At 38.1% G+C, this 22,064-nt stretch overlaps 1 protein-coding gene across 1 annotated transcript in view; it reads right to left on the bottom strand.

Annotated features, from left to right (window-relative positions):
• The window catches only part of galnt9 (polypeptide N-acetylgalactosaminyltransferase 9), a 107,145-nt gene that overhangs the window by 23,864 nt on the left and 61,217 nt on the right, over positions 1–22,064 (bottom strand). The window contains exons 5-6 of the mRNA XM_024275857.1: positions 17,666–17,863; positions 9,716–9,833 (exon numbers count right to left, since the gene is read on the bottom strand). Coding sequence (XP_024131625.1) covers positions 9,716–9,833; positions 17,666–17,863 — 316 coding nt within the window. The remainder of the gene's footprint in view (positions 1–9,715; positions 9,834–17,665; positions 17,864–22,064) is intronic.

Here is a 22,064-nt window from a genome sequence, read left to right on the forward strand (position 1 = left end):
AAAAGAAGAAACCTTAGGGATTCCCACATGAGGGAGAGATCCCATCCCAGGACGGACAGGCGATACCAGAACGGTTAAAGAAAAGTTAGCTGCTAAAACTGCATATATGAGTAGAGTTCATTTATATAGAGCTGAGGGACGAGTGATGATTAAGTCCATAGTCCAGATGAAGCAGAACTGCAGTCCACGACCAGGAATGAACAACAACAATTCAATGAACAACTGAGAAGTAAATAACAACACTACATTCCTTCCTTGTCCTCTAAAGTCCAGTGCGATGAGGTGAGTTACTGCGGTCTCTGTCCTCAGTTGCGAGGCTGAACGGCTTCCACCGTCATCTCACACGTTTTCTTCGTGCCTCTGCTGCTCAGACATCTATGGCATTCTGGGTGTTTAGTGAGAGATTGAAGCTGAGGCTCTTTTAACTTCCTTTCTAAAGCTAATTCCAGTCACTGCTCTTCATCTTTGATATGCCTGCCAATTTGGTGGTGCAGTGCAACACAGCACTCTTCAAACACTTTGGCCTTGTCAGATCATTTCTAGATTTTAGCCACAGTCTTGGACATTCAGCGGAGACAGTGACGTGATCGGGTTAACTAATGCTCGGATAATGAATAGGTTGAGCCAGTCTTCTTGTCAAGTCTCAGTACATTTCCTGGTAATGTTGCCGTCCTCAAAGATGGCATCTCTGTGTGATTCAATTGTTCTGATGTGGAAAGCAGAATTCATATGAAACTCTGTTAATCATCTTGTCACAATTTCCTCAAATTAGGTAGAAAGTATCTTCAATCAATCCTGAAAGAGGAATTATTTTAAGTAAGTCCCCATCAATAATGTGAAATGACAAGGCCAGTCTATTTATGAATCCCTCCGGTACTGAACCAAAGTGGCACCGTACGCTTTGGTGTGTGCTTTCAGTCAGGATGTCATTCTTCCTATGCAGTATGCTGCCTGTTACTGCTGAACAGTAAACATGAAGTATGCTTCCCACTCTCAGTCTGTGTGCTGTAAATCATAGATATCGCCTCAATCAGATAGACCTGAAGAGACAACAAGACATCGTGAGTTATGAATTATTTATGAACTGAACACAGTGATGCATAAATGCAAATCATGAGCATGTTTTAGAAGTCGATTGCACACCCAAGATAAATCCCAACAGACCAGAAAGCACATGCAGAGTTGCTCTAATTTCCCATATGTTCATTGTAAGTTAGTGCCGTCGCCACTGCTGCTAAATCCTCATGCGATACCTGAACAGTCTTTTAGTGCTCGTTTGTTTTCCTGTGTGTCTCTTCCTCTGAGCAGACACTCAGATGGGGATGTACAGGCGGAGCCATACAGTAAGTAAAGCTGAGCACATCAAGCCTGAATAGACAGATTCAGTGACTAAATAATGGATGCACTTAAAGGACGACTGCCTGATCAATTTTCATTGCTATTGTAACTGTGATGCACTCTTTATTGATGGAGAACTAGATAGTTCCACGGGTGTTGTATCTGTAGAAATGATCAGTCCTACAAGTGGGATGTTGGGATAAAGATTAAAGAATGGTCATAAAAGCAAAAGTTATGCTTGGACAAGAAGCATTCAAAGTGTTCCCAGTGGTCTTTCAATTACAATTATGATGTTTTTAGCAAGAAAAGAAAAAAAATGTATCATTTTCTCGGACATAGTTTCTGCAGAGCGGCAGGGGTTCATTAGAAATTTGCCTCTGAGTTGTGGATGAGACCATTTGGCGTGGAGTAAGCCTGCCTTTATTTCCCAACATCACTTTGTTTACACTCTCTCCCGCTAGCTTATAACCCTCACCACCCTAATCTAACATGGAACAAAAATGGCGAGCAATATTACTATCCAGCCATAAAGTTTTGAGCCAGTATCCTACTTGGATGAGGAAAATGAAGAAGTTCATCATATATCTTCCAATGGTAGAAGTACTCTCTAATAAATGCTGATCTCCAGTAAACGCCGGGTCTAATAGGTGTTCGTTGATTAACATCTGGTTCACACCGCACACCTACACCTATAGTGTAGTTCACACAAGACGTCCCTTGCGGCCGGCTCGCGGCTCGCAGCGATCACTTCTGCGTCTGGTCTATTTTTTGCTCGAGCCGCAAATGATCCACATCAGTTCTGGCAGGATGTCACACCACAACACACCTGAAAATGTTGTTAATTTTCAAAACGTAACCAAATTTTCACAATAAAATCCCGCAATTGACAAATGCGATCATGTTTTTGGATCTAAACAGATTACAGGAACCATATGTGTGACAGTAGTTCACCTTACTCCCAGTAGGGAGACTCTGTTTTTAAAGGAAGACGTCACAAATGTTGTTAGGTGTTTGGCCCGGGATGGAAAAAAGTTTTTGATCACATGCTGGCCATGTCACATGCACGCATGTACGCACAGGCAAGGATAACAAGAAATAAATGTCAATGTGTTTGGATACAAATGGGAAGTCACACATATACACTTACAAACCAATGGCTGACCATAGAGCGGAGGCTGTGAGGTTTTGAGTGTCTGATGATGGCAGTAAAAAGCTCTAACTAACCACAGCTGAGCAGAAGCACCTGTCGACCATCGCAGGAAAATACGTGTTTGATGTGCACTGGAGGTTAAGCGGATACCACACGCACTCCGCCTGCACACCGCTTTGCAGCTTCCGCATCCGTTAGAAACCAGGCATTAGATTCTGGTCTCTAATAGTGGTCGGGCTCCTTTAAGACATGCCCAACGTCCAGAGTCCTGCAGACGCCCAGTTTCTCTGGTATTTGAGTTGTGTAGTGATGGTAAAGAAACACTCATTCGATGCAGTGATTAATAAACTTTGTGCAGTGGCATACGCCAAAGAACGTTCTGGTGAGGAATCTGCACCACATTTTGCCGTGGATCCTATATAGGTATCTAAGAATGGTGCGAGCAGATAGCTGATACTGAGAAAACGACTGCAGACACAAGCAAATGATTTCCTGGTGGAGATGCAAAGAAAGCAAGTGATAGTTTAAAAGAATTGGTTTGAATATGGATTATTGAGCAAAGACAGAAAGCTGCATGTCTGTTGAGCAAGACAGCAAAGAGGATTTTAGATATGCGATTGATGATGCTGCAAAGAGAACAGAAACATTTACAATTAGAACAATGTCTCCATCATTTCCATAAATCCTGAAATGTTCATCTAGTGTTGTCTGAATTTAGTGATCAAATTTCATAGCAAAACAATCTCATTAACCATTTCTCTTCTGTCTGAGATGGAATTAATGCCAGTCTCCAATAGACGACTGTCTCTAAAAACGCATCTATTATTAAGGAGATATAAAATATGGATCTAAACACCTACAAGTGGATGCATCAGAATGGAGCAGAGCAGGAGTTTGAGCTCTGCCCATTTCATTTTTTCTCTCCTGATTCACATGATTTGAATTTAGAAAAACTCAGAAACCCAATATAAGTTTAATGTTCATTATATATGTCCTCCATCATTAGAATAATGCTACAAGAACATGCTAAATTGGGATTGGCAGTTTATTTTTACAGAAGGAAATCTGGCCTGTGTGAAAGCTGCCATGTGAGGCATTATGGTATCTCTGTGATGGTAATTCTCCACAGTTATCCTCTTACTGTTGCAAGGGTGTAAAATTAGGGTCCTTTGGGGGGGTTTAGACTGCGTCTCATCTTTGTAGTGACTCGGTTTGCTGGAAAGGACTCACATTTGGCGAGCGCCGACTGTCATTTGCAGTTTGACAGACTTGGACATGCTGTCGATTTGGGAAGTGCCAGAATGGCTGCTGTCCACAGATGGCTGCCACTCATAACGAGGCTCACGTCCTTTTTCAAGGTGACTGTTCTCACTGCAGAGCGCCGCAGCCTGCAGGAGGAATCTAATTCCAGCCCGACTGCCACTCTCTGAGCGGCGCATGTCGTCGCAGCCATAATGCGAGGGTTTCTTTGTGCTGAAAACACAGACGCCAAAGAGAAAAACTGCAAACAAAGATGTGCCAGAGAAATCTGTGTGATATGGTTGGAAATGCAGCTATTAGGAAGGGATTTTCTCGACCGCATTATGTTCTTTCTGAGCAACAAACAACTTTCCAGGAGAACTCGAAGAAGGAGCAGTTAACAAATAAAAAAGATGGAAGACAACAAAATAAAGAAAAGTAAACTTTTTTCTCTCTTTTCTGTGCAGTTAAATGAAAAACGAATTTTAAATTCATTAATAACACTATAATTGCCTCAGAACTGACTTTTCTGCCGCTGCTGGTCAATTAAAACACTTTTTTGGACAAGAAATTGTTATTGATTTTTAGGTACAAGGATTGTTTCATTAAGAACGATGATGTATTTCATTTTTAGCATTTGATGAACACAAAATTTAGGTTGAAAACCCAAAAACTAAAGACAATCGGTTAAAAAAAGTCATAATAACTAGACAACATGTTTCATCTGTTGGAGTATTCTTTCAGAAATATTGGTGTTTAGATAGCTGCGTGACCGACACCCACTCAGAGATGAAAAGTCATGAATAAATATGTGTGATGAAAAACCTCAGTGTACTGAAGTGGATGTAATGATGAAAGAAGAAGGATGTGGGAATGAATGAACAGCTGTGACCCGCCAGTGTGGGCCTGTTTACTCTATCTGAGAAAAAAATATATTTGGTGTTGCAGGATTTATGATTTTTAAGGAGGTATTGATTAGCTAAGTTTGATGTTACAGACAAACTAAATAAATAAACAGTAGTGAGTGGGCGCTATAGTGCAAGATCCTGAAAGTATAAAAGCAGAGCCCAAAAACACAGGAAGCTCTTGGGTAAAGTTATTGGCTTCATATGAAACTCTAATGTGAATGCCAAGCTGGACAACTTTATTCAAGGATTTTATAATAATTAAAGACCCACTCAGATGAAAACTGCTTTTAACATTTTCTTGTTGCATTTTTCTAATGATGGAAGACTAAAATAAATAACTCAAAGTTGCATTTTGGCTAAAAACAGCATAATCATAACTAAAAGACCACCGGGAACTTTTTGTAAATGGATCAAAAGATGAACGTTGTGGGACTTTAGAGGAACATAATCGCTAACATCTATGTGGAACAAAAGCCACTCAAATTTTCATCTTTTTCTTCTTAATCATCACTCCACTTTGTCCTTTTATCCAGTAAAGTTTCCGTTGAAACATCTGAGGAGACCTGTGGTGACTGCACTTTTAGCATTTTTCTTGCAGTCATTATAAAAAAATCCGGGTGAAATCGTTGCTTAAACTTAAAAATATCTACAATACATATTCATGTAGCACTTTGCAGTATTTTTTTCTCCCCTCAAATTCTGATTTGACTTAGTTTTAATTTTGCGTTTTGAAGCCTTTCAGCTGCAAAACAGAGTTTATGATTGTTTGGAGGTAGGCCTTCACTTCACACTTCAGGACTGCAAAAAGTAACTGGAGTAAGTAACTTGAAGTCAGAGTAGACTAAAGTAATCTACTTGTGTAATGCTGATCAAACCAGCAGGGAGATCCCAGTGAAGAACTATATCTGCTTTTTGTTGAAATCATTTAATATTCATGAAAAACATCTAAAAATGTGACTAAATGCATATTTACAGTATTAATTAAATGTTTTTTTCTTTTATTATGTATTCAAAAATTTTAACATCATTGTTACGAATGTTTAAATTAAGAATACATTTTTTTATCAGTAGCTGGGATAGGCTCCAGCAACCCTGTGACCCCCAAAGAGGATTTTAGAACATGGATGGATGGAATACAAGAAAAGTCTATCAACAATGAGGCATAGAAAAGAAGAATACTCTAAAAAATACACGTGGTTGGTATATGTGTTTAGTAGAAATCTAATGTCACAGCTGACTGTCATCATTCTAATAACTCTCCTTGTGTAGAAAGAGTCAGATGTAATTTTGTGTCACTCGTGTTGCTGCTGCTGCGACTGCAAGACTTTTATTAGTTCTTTTCTCCTCTCATATTAAGACCACAGACCCCCAAACCCAACCCAGGTGGTTACAAAAAAGTTTCATTATGTCTGGAATAATTTCATATGAGGTTATTAAATGTCATTGTTGGAGCAGCAGTCCTTGAGCTCAAACACCGACTGATCATTGGAGTGTTGGGAAACAGAGATGGATTCTGAAGGAAAGGGGTTACTTATTACATTTTACAGAAGATAATGTGTTTGTGTAAACTGTAATTATGCTTCAATCCCTTCATTATGTCGGCAGCTCTTAACATGTCATTGGTGCTGCTGCTTCTCATGCCCAAAATAGAGCTGGAATCTCAATATTTTCAGCTGTGGATCGGCTTACATGTCACTTAAAAAAAAAACAAAAAAAAAAAACAGGCAACATAAAGTGTTAGAAAAAGCTTATAAATTGAAACATGTGTTACAGTGTTCCGCAGAATCTAAACTAAATTTATTTGCATGTAAAATAATAAAACTAAAAATACTAAAAAGGTAATGTTAAACAACATGATGCTCATGGCTTTGAGCATTCAATCAACACAGCAAATCATCAACCGGAAGTACTTATGATTACTGCAAAACTTTGTGACTCATATCCAACATTCAGAAATGTATCTAGAAACAATTAAATATGGATCCATTCTTGTACTGACTCTAAAAAGCTGCTATATTCTTCGTCTCAGAGCATGTGTTGCTACAGCCTTTGTCTTAAATGAGTTTGTTCCTGAACATTCGTTTTCAGAAAGACTCATAGTAGAGTAGAAACATTAAGATTGTAAGCCACGACTAGGTGTCACTTGCTTGTTGTTTCAGGAAATAAAAGATCCTACATTTAGGGGGTGTTCAACAATTTCACAGTGAGAAGGCTCTGGTTCAAATCTCAGCTGGGACTTTACTGTGTGGAGTTTGCATGTTCTCCTCGTGCATGTGTGGGTTTTCCTTCAAGCTTCCTCCCACACTCTAAAAACCTCCATAACAGGTTCATTTGGGATTCTAAATTGTCTCTTATGTGTGATTTTGAAGTGGTTGTGTAGCCCTGCGATGGACCAGCAAGTCGTCCACAGTGTACCCCACCTTTTGCTCAATGGTAGCAAGTAGACTCGTGAATCCGAATAGAAATAAGCAGATGTAAAAAAAAAAAAAAAAATGGATGAATGGAGAATCCTCAACGTTGGAGGGACAACTTTGAAAACCTGACAGTTGAAGGGTGTCTGAGTGGATAAATTAAATAAAATAAAATAAAAAATCCCAACATATGTTTATCTAAGACCATCAACCAAAGGCATTTCCTTTATAAACCAGATTTTTGTGAGATATGGTTACCATCCTAAAATCAAAATCTCTTAAGTTCAAATGCGCATTACAATGTCAACACAACATACTCCACCGACTGTTTTGTTGCTGGACTCTGAGAAAATACATTTTTTGTTGAACTGCAATAGCTTTGGTTCCAAAATTATTGAAAAGTGTATTAATTAATGACATATACTGTAATAATACAATAATACTTGTGTTGCTAGAACTGATTATCTGCCTCCAAGGCCAGATATAGGCATGAGTGAGGGGGGTCAATGCCCCCTAAATCCTGTTACTCATTCCCCAAATGTGATGGCCTGCAAAAATCTATAATTAACTGAAGAAAGAAAAATATTAAATGAAAAACACACAACATACCACACAATACTAATCCTACTCCTCCTACTACTACTCCTACTAATAATAATAATAAAAAAAACATAAGGATGGACTGATAGATGGGCAAATAGATAAAAGACAAAAAAAGTTAAATGCAGCCATTACAGGGCAAACCAGTGTCAGGAAGAATATTCAACTTAAAACTGATAAAACATATCAAACTGACCAAAGTAGGAGATTTAGGAGACTCCCCAAACTCTCAACATCTGAGGGCTGGTTAAATCTGGGCCTCAATGCATCTAATTAAAGAAATAGTATCTTCCTGACGGCTGTGAATAATCCAAAATAAAGACAATTTTATGTATATTGGTCAACATAATTGTTGTTTGTAGCCGTAGTTCACACTAAAACCAACAGAACGTCTTTTATCGTTTTTTTCTTTCATTGAAATTTTTCTGGACTCATTCTCTAAAACAACAGCAGCCCAATCATTTACTTGATTCTCTCCTCCAGGTCTCCTCACCTCCACAACAGACCGAGTCTTTGCATTCTAGAGAATGTTTTTTATTCTCAACAAACTAGGAAAGACAGCAGCTCATCACTGAAGAAGCCAAAACCTTTCATTTGATGCCTGCAGCCAGATGATACTGCTATTGTCAAGTGCCCCGGCTAATTGGTATATATGCTCCTGTCAATCAGACCTATCAGAAAAGGCAACTCCTCCGTTTACCACAATGAGCTGCCTTGGAGACTTGAAGGAGTAATTGCAGCTCACTTGCCAGAAGCCTGACTTCATTCCATGAGTGGCTATATATTATAAATGGTTAAAGCTGGTTGTTTGACTGGACGTATTCGAGCTTGTGTTGCAAACCCCACTTTTTCTCTCCCTTCCTCGTTGCATGTGTTTCATTTCCACAGAGACAGGCAAAACAGGAGGGGAGTAATTGCTTTTCCAATGACACTGCGTCAGACAGGACAGGACATTCCCGTCTATTCAAGCATCCAAAAGTGAAAACTGCCTGAGTGAGAAGTAAAATGCTCATGTATTTATGCAAAAAAATCGTCAAATGAGTGACTTTTTTGACAAAAAGCACATTTTGGGGCTTTTTTGATGTGTTAGGTCGGTAGATTTTTCTAAGGAAAAGTCTTCTTGGGAATGTAGACCAACTCGGACCAACAAAACATCCCCTCAGTGGAGGCTCTTAATACAAAAATGTTTGGGAAAAACATTCTATAGTAATTGAGCGCACATCTACTCTGTGCGGGATAATGAGAGGCTTTAAAACGGCCATCAACAACCATAAATGTCTCTGACTTCAATAAAGCACGAAGGCAATTTGTAAACCAAGATCCATTCTCCAGTTTGTGCTTTTTCAAAGGCGGCCAACACTTCAGAGGTGCCGTCAAAGTAGCCTTCGAATTTCGCAATGGACGTGGAGGCGAATGAAAGACGTGATTTTTCAAGCATTTCTCATTCCAATGAGTTCGAGGAGTGTGTCCGGACTCCAAACGGTTCCACTCCACTGGAGAGAAACATTTTGTGAATTTAAACGCCGGCCGATTCTTCAGCAAATGCCTCACTCGTCTGATGCGTAAAATTCAAAGCAGCAGAAAAGTGATTTACATTTCCCCAAATGCAGGTTTTTAGAGCCTTCGGGTTGACTGAGGATTAAAATTTTTACTTTTTTTTTTTTAGTGGGGGGGGGATTTCTTCCACCTCTAAGTAAAAATCGGTTTAATCATGGCTTCTGTTGACGCCTCTGGGTTTTTCCAACTTAAGCTCCATCCAGCCAGGCATCATGAAAAATCTCCATCACGAGTTGCTCAAAAATATGAGCTTATAAACAGTTAAAATGAGACTGAATCATCACGCCTACAAATATTGGATTTCTAATTACAACTTCACACTCAAAAACACACAAAAATATCCCGCCTTACATCAAATCCTCATTAAAATCAACATTTTCCTGAGGCAATTCTTTGAGAAATTCTCTGTTTCCATGTTAACACAGCAAATTTTAATATTTTAAAAGTTTCATGAACTAAAACACTTTCTCGTTTTGCTTGCAGTTTGGGTTATAATGTGTTTTTTCTTTTACCCTCATGCCCAGCTCTATGTTTTCGCCTCCGTAGACTTCCATGCCGGGATCCAGCAGGCCAATCTCGCCAAAGTATTCCCGATCCACCACGAAGGAGCAGCCAATCATAGCGGGGGTTCTGGATGAGCAGAGAAACAGAGTTTTGTTAATGTCACTCAGATTCTTTATATTCCCACATGCCTTTTCTCTCAAGAAGTGCATTTATGTTAACTTATAGAGTAAGAATGATGGTCTAAAACCGTCTGTGTGCTACAGGTTGAAACGGGGTATTACAATTAAATGTCATGATTGGTCAAACCATATCATCCTCATGCTCTCCAATGGGGTCCAGATGACCCCACCCTTATATATGTGCGGTCCCTTCCATGGCAAAGATGGACAGGATTTTATGTCTGCCACAGACTTCAACGAAGATGAAAAAATCCTTGAAAAAATAAGTTCAGCGTGCTGTCTTGTGGGGTCCAGGTGACCCCTCTTTCATTGTAAATATGCCCAAGGTAACACAAGGATTACCTCCCATGTCATTTCAGAAGTCCTGCATCATGATCTGCAGCTCCAGTAATGATAACAGTCACAGAGACTCCTGTTCTCCAGCCCCGCCCCTCTGACTGGATTTTCAAATTTCGGCTGTGGGTGGAGTCAGCCTCCAACTGTCCTGTTTGGTGACCCTTTAAAGTTCAGTGTGTCTTATTTATGACATAGTTGCAAAAAATAGACCATTCATTAACAGCACACCTTCTAATCCAGTGCGACAAAAAAATATATTTGCACATAGAGTTTTAAAAATGTAAAAGAGAAATCTGGAGGTGAATTTAGACCAACATAATCCAGTTTCTTTTTTATTGACTTTATTGACTTTTTTATTGACTTAACATAGAGTTGCACTGAACTCCACACATCTGCCTTTTGCTGTGCTGTCATGGCGTCAGGTCTTAAGTGCTTTCCGCACAACCTTCACACTAAGCCATGTTGTTTTTTTTGTGCAGTGACCAGCGGCTTCATTCATCTCTCTGGCATTCAGCCTGAGGCAAAGTTCACAATACTTATTATTACTCACACACAGACACTTGCGCGGATAAAAGGCAGATTTGAGTCTGCAGCCTCAGTTTGAGAGACGAGGCAGTAGGTAGTTCTTCAAAGTGCTTCTGAAGCCGCACTGTGATTTATTGACTCTCTGCTGAAAGAGTGCACTGGGCCGTACAGTACGCGAGCCAAAAAGGAGAAGTGCTTTTAGGCTCGGGCCTCGTATAAAACATCACGTGGACCATCAATTTGAGGGTTATTTTAAAAGTCCGGATCAGTGGATAAATAAGAGTGACTCAGGGCGGCACGCTTCCTGAAATATTACCTTGGATTTCTAAGGAAAGCCTCTGAATGATATCTCCTTTTTCAAATTAGATTTTTGTGTTAAGTGATAATGCTTTGTAAAGTGCCTCAAATTACAGAACTAGTGGTACAAAACGTTCTGTGACAGAGGCAGGCCTCCTTTCAGCTTAAGGTTTTAATGTCAGGACATAAAATCATCTGTTCCGATTTTTTTGGTGGATAATGTGCTCGACCCTAAGACGACTTTAATTAATACCAGCAAATCTGAATGAACTGTAGCAAAATGAAAAAGTGGGATACAATTTTTAACAATTCACAAAAAGGCTGAAAGTGTCAAAAATGAAGCAATTTGTCTAACTATTCTTGAACATAATTTTACAAGTTCATGAGCTAAAAGCACATTTTCACACTACTGTTATGTTCTGGTTACCTAACAGAGCTCTGTTTTATGCTGTTGCTCACTGAAAGTAATATTTACATTTTTCTTAAGTCTAATTGATATGTTTTCGATATCGTGATGCTTTAAACCTGGAGCATCCTTTCTTTCATAGCATCCTCATCGCTAAATACATATCACATAAAAAATTAATAGTGCACTCATGCTTGGTGACTTATCTACTTTTACTTCTTGGATTGAGCAGCTGCAAACAGTCTTGTTGAAATCACACAGTAAGTGGTTTACAGCGAAGCTTTCAAGTGCCATTACCGAGTGCTGCTTGTGCAGATAAAAAAGAAAGACATGGCACGCACTCAGCCTCTTTTGCCTCATCTCTTCTCATGTCTTGCCTCTCTGTGCTGCGTGCACTTTGTGCAGCTTTCTTTGAGCCTTTTTTTTGAAAAGTCTCCCAGGCAATGCAAATACAGTGTCTGGCTTTGAAGGAGATCTATCAAGATTTTTCCAGTTTTTGGGGTCTAGGTATCTCCTTGTTTTGTTACATACCTACAAAAAAAATTTTATTTTAGGATTAAAATCTAAGTTTCCTCATCTCTGTGAATAGATTTGCAACAGTTGCTTTGCTTCTTCTGCCTGTAAAACTCCAACTGTGATAGTCTTTTTACTTAAACCCCAGAGAGCTCAATATTTATGACACCATTTACTATATAAAATGTGCAATGTCTCTTCTCTTTTGCTGAGATAACCCATCGCACCTCACAGGCGTGCCATATCAAGATGCTGATAAGACAACATAATTATTGCACAGATGTGCCTTAGACTGGCCACAGTTAAAGGCACATCTGAAATATGCCTTTTTGTTTTGATGGGGACTCAGAAAACCAGGCAGTATATGGTGTTACCACCATTTGCCTCATCCAGTGCAACACATCTCCATCATGTAGAGTGGGTCAGGTTGTCAAGAGGCTCATGGTGGTGGTGGGGTTATGGTATGGGCATATGTTATAGAAAAAGAACAGGTGAATCTTATTGATGGAAATTTGAACACATAGACACCATGACGAGATCCTGAGGTCCATTGTTCTGTTGTACACTTAAGACATGTCAATCACTTCTACTCTGTTTAGTTCTTTGAGGTTCTAGACAATCCTTTTGCCTTTCCTACAATAGTGGCCAGTGCTCGTATAAGACCGGTGACGGGGCGAGCACGAGCACGCGCAGCACTTGAATGTCTGGCTGCATTTCACAGCAGTTCACAGAAGTTTGACAGGTTGCTGCGTCGCATCAGCCAATCAGGACCTCAGCTTTAGGCACGTGATTTTTTTTCAACAACCAGATCAGCGGGTAAAATAGGACTTCAATAGAAGCGTTTTTGTCCTGTCGAAGTGCGGCGGTTCTCTGGCTGCAGCCAGCCAACCGGACTTCAGCGGAGCTCGCTTGCTCAATGCGTCGGCAGACAGAGTGTCACTGAGGGGAGCGCCAGCAGCCCTCTTGGGTCTCCTGAACTGGGATAATTTACTTATTTTTTGTAAAGACAATAATAAAAAAGGTCCCTTAATTTTCCCCTCTCTGGTTAGTCCGGAACAGCTTTCAAACTCAGTCACAGAGACACTGAAACAGCAGAAGTGACTGTCATCCACGCAGTGAAAGAGTGGCGGGCCGCCGGTTTGCGGCTCGGAGGTTGGGGAGCTCTGATTTAATGCAAACAGCCAGCACGCCAAAAAACGGCGACACTCAAAACGTCAATTTTTGACGCTAGGCATTATTTTTTATTACTGGAGTAACTAAATTGGCACCGATTAGGAACCAAAACCAAAGTACCACTTTGGCACCGGAACTAAACAAAAATCACTTCCCAACCCTACATCCTACCCACAGCGGAGCAGGAAGGACAGCCAGAAGTGATGTGGTGACCCGGATATTATAAAGAGAATTTGGCCCTGACGCAATAAAGACACGACCAAGTGGTGAGAATTTCACTGATTGGTCTTGTCACAAGTCCGAGTCACATACTGTGGTCACACCAGATACTCATCATTTTTTTGACTCTCCAGACTCCCAATAAAACAAAAACAGCAGCTTGCATAATGTTCTTTCATTGTGGCCAGTCTTAGACACACCTGTGCAATAATCATGCTGTCCAATCAACGTCTTGATATGGCACACCTGTGCAATAATCACTCTGTCTAATCAACGTCTTGATATGGCTCACATGTGCAATAATCACGCTCTCTAATCAATGTCTTGATATGGCACACCTGTGCAATAATCATGCTGTCCAATCAACGTCTTGATATGGCACACCTGTGCAATAATCACGCTGTCTAATCAACGTCTTGATATGGCTCACATGTGCAATAATCACGCTCTCTAATCAATGTCTTGATATGGCACACATGTGCAATAATCATGCTGTCCAATCAACGTCTTGATATGGCACACCTGTGCAATAATCACGCTGTCTAATCAACGTCTTGATATGGCACACCTGTGCAATAATCACTCTGTCTAATCAACGTCTTGATATGGCTTACATGTGCAATAATCACGCTCTCTAATCAACGTCTTGATATGGCTCACATGTGCAATAATCACGCTATCTAATCAACGTCTTGATATGGCACACCTGTGCAATAATCATGCTGTCTAATCACTGTCTTGTTATGGCACACCTGTGCAATAATCAAGCTGTCTAATCAAAGTCTTGATATGGCACACCTGTGCAATAATCACGCTGTCTAATCAACATCTTGATATGGCACACCTGTGCAATAATCATGCTGTCCAATCAACATCTTGATATGGCACACCTGTGCAATAATCACGCTGTCTAATCAACGTCTTGATATGGCACACCTGTGAAATGGTTGGGTTTTTTCAGCAAAGGAGAAATGCTCACTCTAACAGACAGATCGGTGAACAATGTTTGAGAGAAATTGTTATTTTGTGTTTGTAGAAAATGTTTCAGACCTTTGAGTTCATCTCATGACAAATAGGAGCAACAACACGTGTTGTGTTTATATTTAAGTTCAGTATATTTTGGAACAGAGCAGACTTAAATGTAGAATAAAAATACATTTGCTCTACATTACAACCTATATTTAGCACCTCTATAAAGAGAAAAGGAGATTGCTTCCAAGGAAACAGCTGCTATCACAATTTAACGTCAAAAGACTTGAAAGGTTCACAAATGTATTATTTCAGAACTAATTATAGGACTAATTTGTTTGTCTGCTTTGAAAGATAAAATTTTATTCTATCAAAGTTTAGTGTTTTAGTTTTATAATTGATTTTGACATTATTCAAGGTGATTAACTAGTAATGTTGAAACATTTTCTTTACCGGAGTCAGCTAAAGAGCAAAGTAAAAAGTAGAAGGAAGGCCGGCCATATTTCCATCACCATCTATCAAGTTGTGTGCCACTAAGATCCACACAAACGAACATTTTTTTTTAAGGGTTCCCAGAATGAAAAGTTGAATAAATTACCTGTCAGATCAAGAATGAAATCCTTAAGTGGTTTTCTGATTTATTTGTTATGAGGTTTAGTTATTTTTAGTTTGGCAGATGGTTAGCCTGCAGGACACGGCCAAGGAAGGAGCACACTCTTGACATGCTGCCAGTTAACCACAGAGCTCATCCTCTGCTTTAACCTTCACCCTAGACTCACTTTTTCTTTTTAACAAAAAATGTATTTAAAATAAGGCACTTTCCTCAGAAATGCTGACTTTTTTAACTCAGAAAATGCCTTCATTTAACTTTTTTTTTTTTTTTTTTTTTACAAATCATTAAGTTGTTTCCTTATATTTATGCTTTTCTGTCAATAAAAACAGATACAAATGAAAAAAGCTCTTTTTTGGACTTTTTATTTAAATTAGTTGATATATTTTTATTAAAATATGCAGGAATTATTTTGAAAATCTTTGCAACTTTTGACCATTTCTGAATTCAGAAATGTCGCTGACTTGAAACTCCGCTGTGGCAGTTTCTTTGTTTGTGACCAGAAACCTTAAGGAAACAAGTGAGACAAAGATTTCCAATAGAAATCCACGCAGCTGACACACTCCAGCCGGCCCCTGAAGCGACCTGTCGATCAGCAGAGTCAATACAGAAACAGGAACCGGCTCTGCAATGTGACTCTTACTCCAAATGAAATCTATGGATCGCTTAAAAGCCCAATGTAGCCAACATAAAGTAACCTGAAACAGAAAAGGACTAAAAACATACAAATAATTATTGTATTCCCTTGAAATTCAAACGTATGTGTGAGTATGTGATCTTTTATGTGCTTTCAGGAACATTTGCTGCTGAAAGTGCGAAATCTAGCAGCAGATCAATGTTACCTGTGGGTGTACAATCAGGTAACTACAGTTACTAATCAATATCTTTACAGCACTAAGGTTGAAGCTAAAGACTATTTTAAGATTGGAACTTGAGCTGCCATTGCAACTGGTCTGCAAACTCAACACAATATGCAACACTAAACTGGCCTTTATTCAGGTCTAAACAGACCTGTGCAGATATTTGAGTTTCCAGTCTTTCAGACTCTTTTGCTTTGTCTCAAAAACCCAGACAACTCAGGATGTTTGTATGAAATGTTTGTATGCAAAATTGATGTCGAGGTGTATCCCTGCACAGTGGAGCCCCCTTGGAGCATGGACAATGCGCTGACTCAGCTGACTCAGAAGTGGACAAAAAATCCTGAATTGCTGAAGAAGATAATCGTGGAGGATAATTATCATCAAGAGCAGATGTTTATTTTTTTGTTGAAAGAGGAAGTGTGTTGGTTTTAGGGCACAGAGAGACAGAGCAACACTCATAAGTGACGTCATAGGGTACGTTGTTAGTGCGGTACAGTCTTTTCTTCTGAATTAAAAAAAAAAAAAACTCCTTGCATTGACCAATATTCCAGTGTTCTTTAATAAATATTTTTCAAAGCATGATCAGAAGTGTTTTTGATGAGTTTGGATCGGTACGTGGACATTCTTTGGCCGCGGAGGTAGGCTAATGAGACAGTTATGGGGCTTCCCCACATTCGCGGATGTCTCTGGTCCCTAACCCCCAGGAAAAAGGGAGGGTTACTGTGCATACTTCATGCATTTAATGTGCTTTAAAATATCAATTTTGATTTGGTGTTTTGTTAGACTAATAATGTGGCAAATGTGTAAAAAAAAGAAAAATCAGAAAAATGAGAACTGAAATTTGGATTGCTTCCTTATTCCTTGTGTTTTTTTTTTAAGGAATCATAGTTTTTCTACATTTTGTTTATGTTCTGAAGAACTTTTAAGAAAAAAAATCTGTTTTGTTCAAAATAAAAGCATATATTGAATGTTGAAACAGCACTTTTTAATTGCTTTAATCATTTATTACTCTTTTTTGCACATTGTACAAACTGTAAAATTTGTTTTAAATTTCTCTGTTTTTTTAATCAAAAAAATAAGTGATGTGATTATGTTTGGTTAGTTTTCAGTTTTGGATTTTCTACAAACTGCAAAAAAAGTGATTTTTAAAAAGTTTCTCAGTTTTTAGTGTGGACATCTTTTGGATTTATTGTATACTAAAATGTATGATATGAGGATTTCATTTAAAATATAGTGATGTAAAACTCAACCAAATATCGGTTTGAGTCGATGGATGTCAAAGACTTGTAAAAACTAATACAAGTTCCTCATTATAGAATTCAAGCTAACTTCAGCACAACTACAACATAAAATGCTGCTAAATAAATGACTACATCCATTTATAATTTGATTGATTTTATAACATCTGTTGTTTATTTGAGTCATGGTAACAAGGTTTTTAATCAATTAAAGTTCTATCTAAAAGGTAAACCAGTGATCTAATTCTGAAGTGACGGGAAAAATCTGACGGTAAAACGTTTGTCCCACAGTAAACGGGACATGAACTGGGGGTTTAAACTCTATTATGACTTTCATCATTCTCACCCTAAGATTTCCTCCACTAAGAGGGGGTGTAATGAGGTGCCCCGCTCATATTCAGCGCATAATTATCCCAATGACAGCACAATGTCTCGTGATCCTGCATTAAAATGAAGATATTCATCATGTTAATTGGACAGCCTCTTTACACTTTATTTGTGTGCAGCGCAGCGACCCGCACAGCACCTGAGTTTGATGAGTCCTTACATGAATAAGTCATATCCCAAGGCTATCCATATTTCATCAAACATCCTCATCTATAATGGATGCTGTTCAGGAGCTGATGCCCTCACCTGATCGGGGCGGTCTCATCGCCCTTGTCTAGCCACTCCTGTGGCGGGATGATGTACATGCACCACAATCCCCAGTTGTAGCCGTGGGCAGCGTTGGCGTACTGCTGGACCTCAAAGGTGTTGTATTTGATGTTGTCGATAGCAGGCAGGATAATGCGGGTGTGATCCTCCTTTATCCGAGTGAGGATAGGTTCAGCCCTTCAAAAAAAAAAAATTATAACAGTTAGAGTCCCAGTTCTGTATGCCAAAGGTTCACCGTCGGGGTCTAGAAGAACAGAAAGATGATATTGCACTTTAGACCTTTGGACTATTTACCCTGCAGAAAGACAAGCCCAATTATATTGAAACTGTTGGGGCTAAAAGCTGCAAAAATCACATTTACAGGACACAGAACTAAAAGGCCTCTATTTAAAAACTAGAGAATAATGTAAAAGATAGTCCATGACCACAAAGAGTATTATTTTTCACTTTGGCATTTAAAAAATTCCATATTGACAATGTGCATTTTCTACAAGATGAGTATTCCATGAAAAAATAAATGAAATAATAAATGACAAGCTCATATTTTTAACTCTCTGCCTGTGAAAATAGGATGTCAAATTGACACACACTTCCTCCTGGGAGACTTGACAGGAAGAACAACATAACAAGGTAAAACGAGAAAAAAGTGTCCTCCTGGGAATACCTTCATTTTTCCCCCATTGATTTCTTTTGCAAGTTCATTCTTGAAGCAATTGCTCTTTAATTTTTTTCTAAGCTGATCTGAAACAGACGCTGAAAGACCTCCAGGTCTCCCCATGCCCTTCAGAAAACAAGATTTTTTTTTTATAATAAAAGGAGTCACAATTTATGTGTGAATATGAGTCAGTGTCATAATCCCTGCTTCATTTTTTTGTCTGATTAAAAATATTTAACTTCAACAATTGCAAAAATTCCCCAAATTGCAGATTAACACACATTTAAAAAACAGACTATGATAAATTGCTAAGTTTTTTTAACAGTTTGGAGCTTTTTTTAAAAGCTTACACTCTGAGAAGAATGAGAAGGGAAGAATGCAGAGTTTTATTCTTTTTAAAATAATCTGCAATTTGTGAATGCTTCTGCAGGTGAAAACAAAACGTTTGCATCCAAAAGAAAAAGAAAAAAATCAAATATATTTTTTACACACTTGTAATATCTGAACATGATTGCAAAAACTATTCAAACATTTAAAGAAAATAAAAGTTTTTGTTTTTTTTGTTTATTTTTCACAAATGCAAAACTTTGCATATATATGAACACGTATGCTCTCTAGAAGTGTGCAAAACACATTTACAAACACAAAACTAAGTTACATCCAATGTCTGACATGAATTCAAGTAATTAATCCGTTATTTTTCTCCTGTTACCAAATGCATGAGCGGTGTGCAGCCTCTACAAAACCAACATTTTGATTGTTTTCTTCTTTACATAATTTACATAGACTTAACCTCATTTACTAACCTCACAATTGTCAATCCATTCATTTATTTCACTGCAGAATCTTGGAACCAAAAAAGATAATATTGTGGATCAGACTCTTCAATATTGCAAATAAAATAAAATAAATCTATTTTTAAATGAATTCTTTGTAAATTTGCACAATCTCATAGGAAAAAATCTTGTTCGTGTTTGAAACAGCAAGTCTGAATCTTCTCCTGAAGAACAGAACAAACATTAATCTTTTTTTATTTATTTAAAAACAAAAACATTTATGTTTTTGTTTTCAAGTAGATGCTAATTTTAACGTAATTTTGGACCCATAGTGGGTTGATGCATATTCAGCATCAATAGGTAACAAGGGGTCAAAGACTGAGAATGTACATTTTCCAGCATTTTGTGAATGAATTCGTCTCTTCACATTGTAAACCACTAGGGGTGTATGGAATAATCGATTCAACAATATATCACGATATTCTTGTTTCGCGATACTTGTATCGATTTAAAATGCTGACAAGACGATATTTATTTAATTAGTTATGAGAGTACTTTCGTCTTCCACCTAAACCTCCCACCACTAGGTGGCAGCACAGAACACTGAGCCTCTTTGAGCAGATTTACATCGCGACCAAAACAACAAGATCTCGCGAGAGAAATGTTGTATTAAATGTTCAGTCAGCCTTGTGGTTTTAGTTTTTATGAGACATGTACTACTTAGTTTTACTTGGGATGAATTCTGATCTGAATTTCTGTACCACATTGCTGCCAATTATCTGTATACAGTTGTATACAGTCGTTAAATAAGAAGAATCTTACGATTTTTTTAAAACCAAAGACGTAATAACATTCAGGTACAGTATTCTTTCTATGCTAAAAGAAAGTGACACATTTTTCTGGTACAGTCTTGGAATATACTGTGATAGGTGTAGTATAGTGAGACACATATCAGGATATGTATCACTCCCCTATCAACCACATAATTATCTTCCTTCTACTGCATAGTTCCTCAGAAACACCTTGTTGCTTTCACACATTCAATATTTTTGAATTTGATGATGTCTTCTCGTGACATCCACCTCTCTACTAGCAGACATTTTTTTTTTTTTTTTTTGGTGACCTTCATCAGTATTTTCAAACCGAGGATAAAGGCCGACACTGTGCACAAAAACCTGAAATGCCTCCGGTGCCTGCGCCATTTATGAATCATCTCATGCTGAGAAATGATCTGAATAGAACTCTTTAAACTCACAGCTCCTCACATGTTAGACTTTCCTTTTCACAAAAAAGTTTGCAGTCAGAATCTCATAAGAATTCTACGGCCCAGACGTTTTCTCACTACCCATTAACTTTAACTGTCTTTGTCCCCTCAACTTCCTGCTTTCAGCAGTCAGAGGGAAAAGGAGCTCATCACATTAGATGTGGGGGGAAAGGCACTTCAGAGGTAATTCTTCCAAGTCGAACTGCATGAGGTGACATCAAAAAAATGTGGCGGTAGAAAAGACTGAAGTTAATAGCTTAAAAGAGCGACTGGTAAAAGTGCTGCAGGGACCACTGACGGAGACTGACAGATGGCTCTGTTATTCCCAGACTCATTAAGTTGTATTTTGTCCTTATTCAGCACAGAATAAAACACAGTAGTGAAGGATAACTTTAAACGGAAACTTTAACAGTTAGAAAATGTCTTTTTCCATCTTTTTATTCCGTCTACGTTGAGCAAAATATATCAAAGACCATCCACATTTTTATGCCAAAAGAACAAATTTGCAAGGACATAATTTGCTCTTAATTTTTTAAATCCTTAATTTAATCAAGCTAGTGAGCAATATCATTCAAAGAAGAGGGATTAAAGCAACCAAAAGAAAGCTTAAAAGTTCAGTCTTACATTGTGTTGAATGTTGCATGTCTTTATATTTACGACTCATTTCATAAGTCATTGGCTATGACCGAATCCCCAGCCTAATCCTTAACGACTAAAAAAACGATATAGCGCTGGACTATCTAGTGCTGTGGATTTTAATGCATGTCAGACACCATGCTTGCTATTTTTTTCAAACAGCAATTTTGACATCACCAATTTCCGGAAGTAAGAACCAAATAAACTTATTTATAAATCAACTGTTTTGATGACAACTTGGATGATCTATAAAAAATAAATTAACTTTTTTATGTGAAAAATGTATCAAACACAATGCTTTGTGGTCTATATTAGTCAATCTAGTGAGCATCAACACATACTGATTTTTTGCAGAGACTTCTGGGAAATTTCTTGTCCAATTTATTTTGGAATTGTAGATTCAGGCAGCTCTATAAAATGGAAAAAGCACTATATAATGCACTAAGTATTGAAGGATTTCAGACACAACCACAGGCTACATCCGAATACCCACCCTACTCCCTACATGCTAGAAAACTTTAAAAGCAATTCAGACACCATGATCACTACATTATTATTATTATTATTATTATTTTACATTTCAAATGTGATGTCACTGATTTTAGGAAGTGAAAACCTAAACAACACAAACATTTTACAATGATTTTTTTATAAATATTGTGTTTTGACGATGAAAGCATGGATGGTTTATAAAAAACAAACATGAAAAATCCATCAAACGCAATGCATTGTGGTTCATATTCTGGAAAATTTCTAGGGGACTTGATTTTGGATTTGTAGATTCAGACGGCAATACAAAATGGCGAATGCACTATATAGTTCTGAGTAGTGAAGAAATTCAGACATAGCAACACATTTGATGCATATTTGCTAAATTATGAGCCACACAAATTTATTTTGGCATTTTGTATATACATATATTTATTAAAAGTGAAAAGAGCACAATTTGTTTATCAAAAGTCAATATGTGTAATGAAGTCAATGTGTAAAAAAAAGAAAGAAAAACAGACATCAAATACATCCAGAAACAAAGAGCTGCTGGATAAA

The sequence above is a fragment of the Oryzias melastigma genome, linkage group LG9 (assembly GCF_002922805.2).
Source record: "Oryzias melastigma strain HK-1 linkage group LG9, ASM292280v2, whole genome shotgun sequence".
Taxonomy (NCBI): Eukaryota; Metazoa; Chordata; class Actinopteri; order Beloniformes; family Adrianichthyidae; genus Oryzias; species Oryzias melastigma.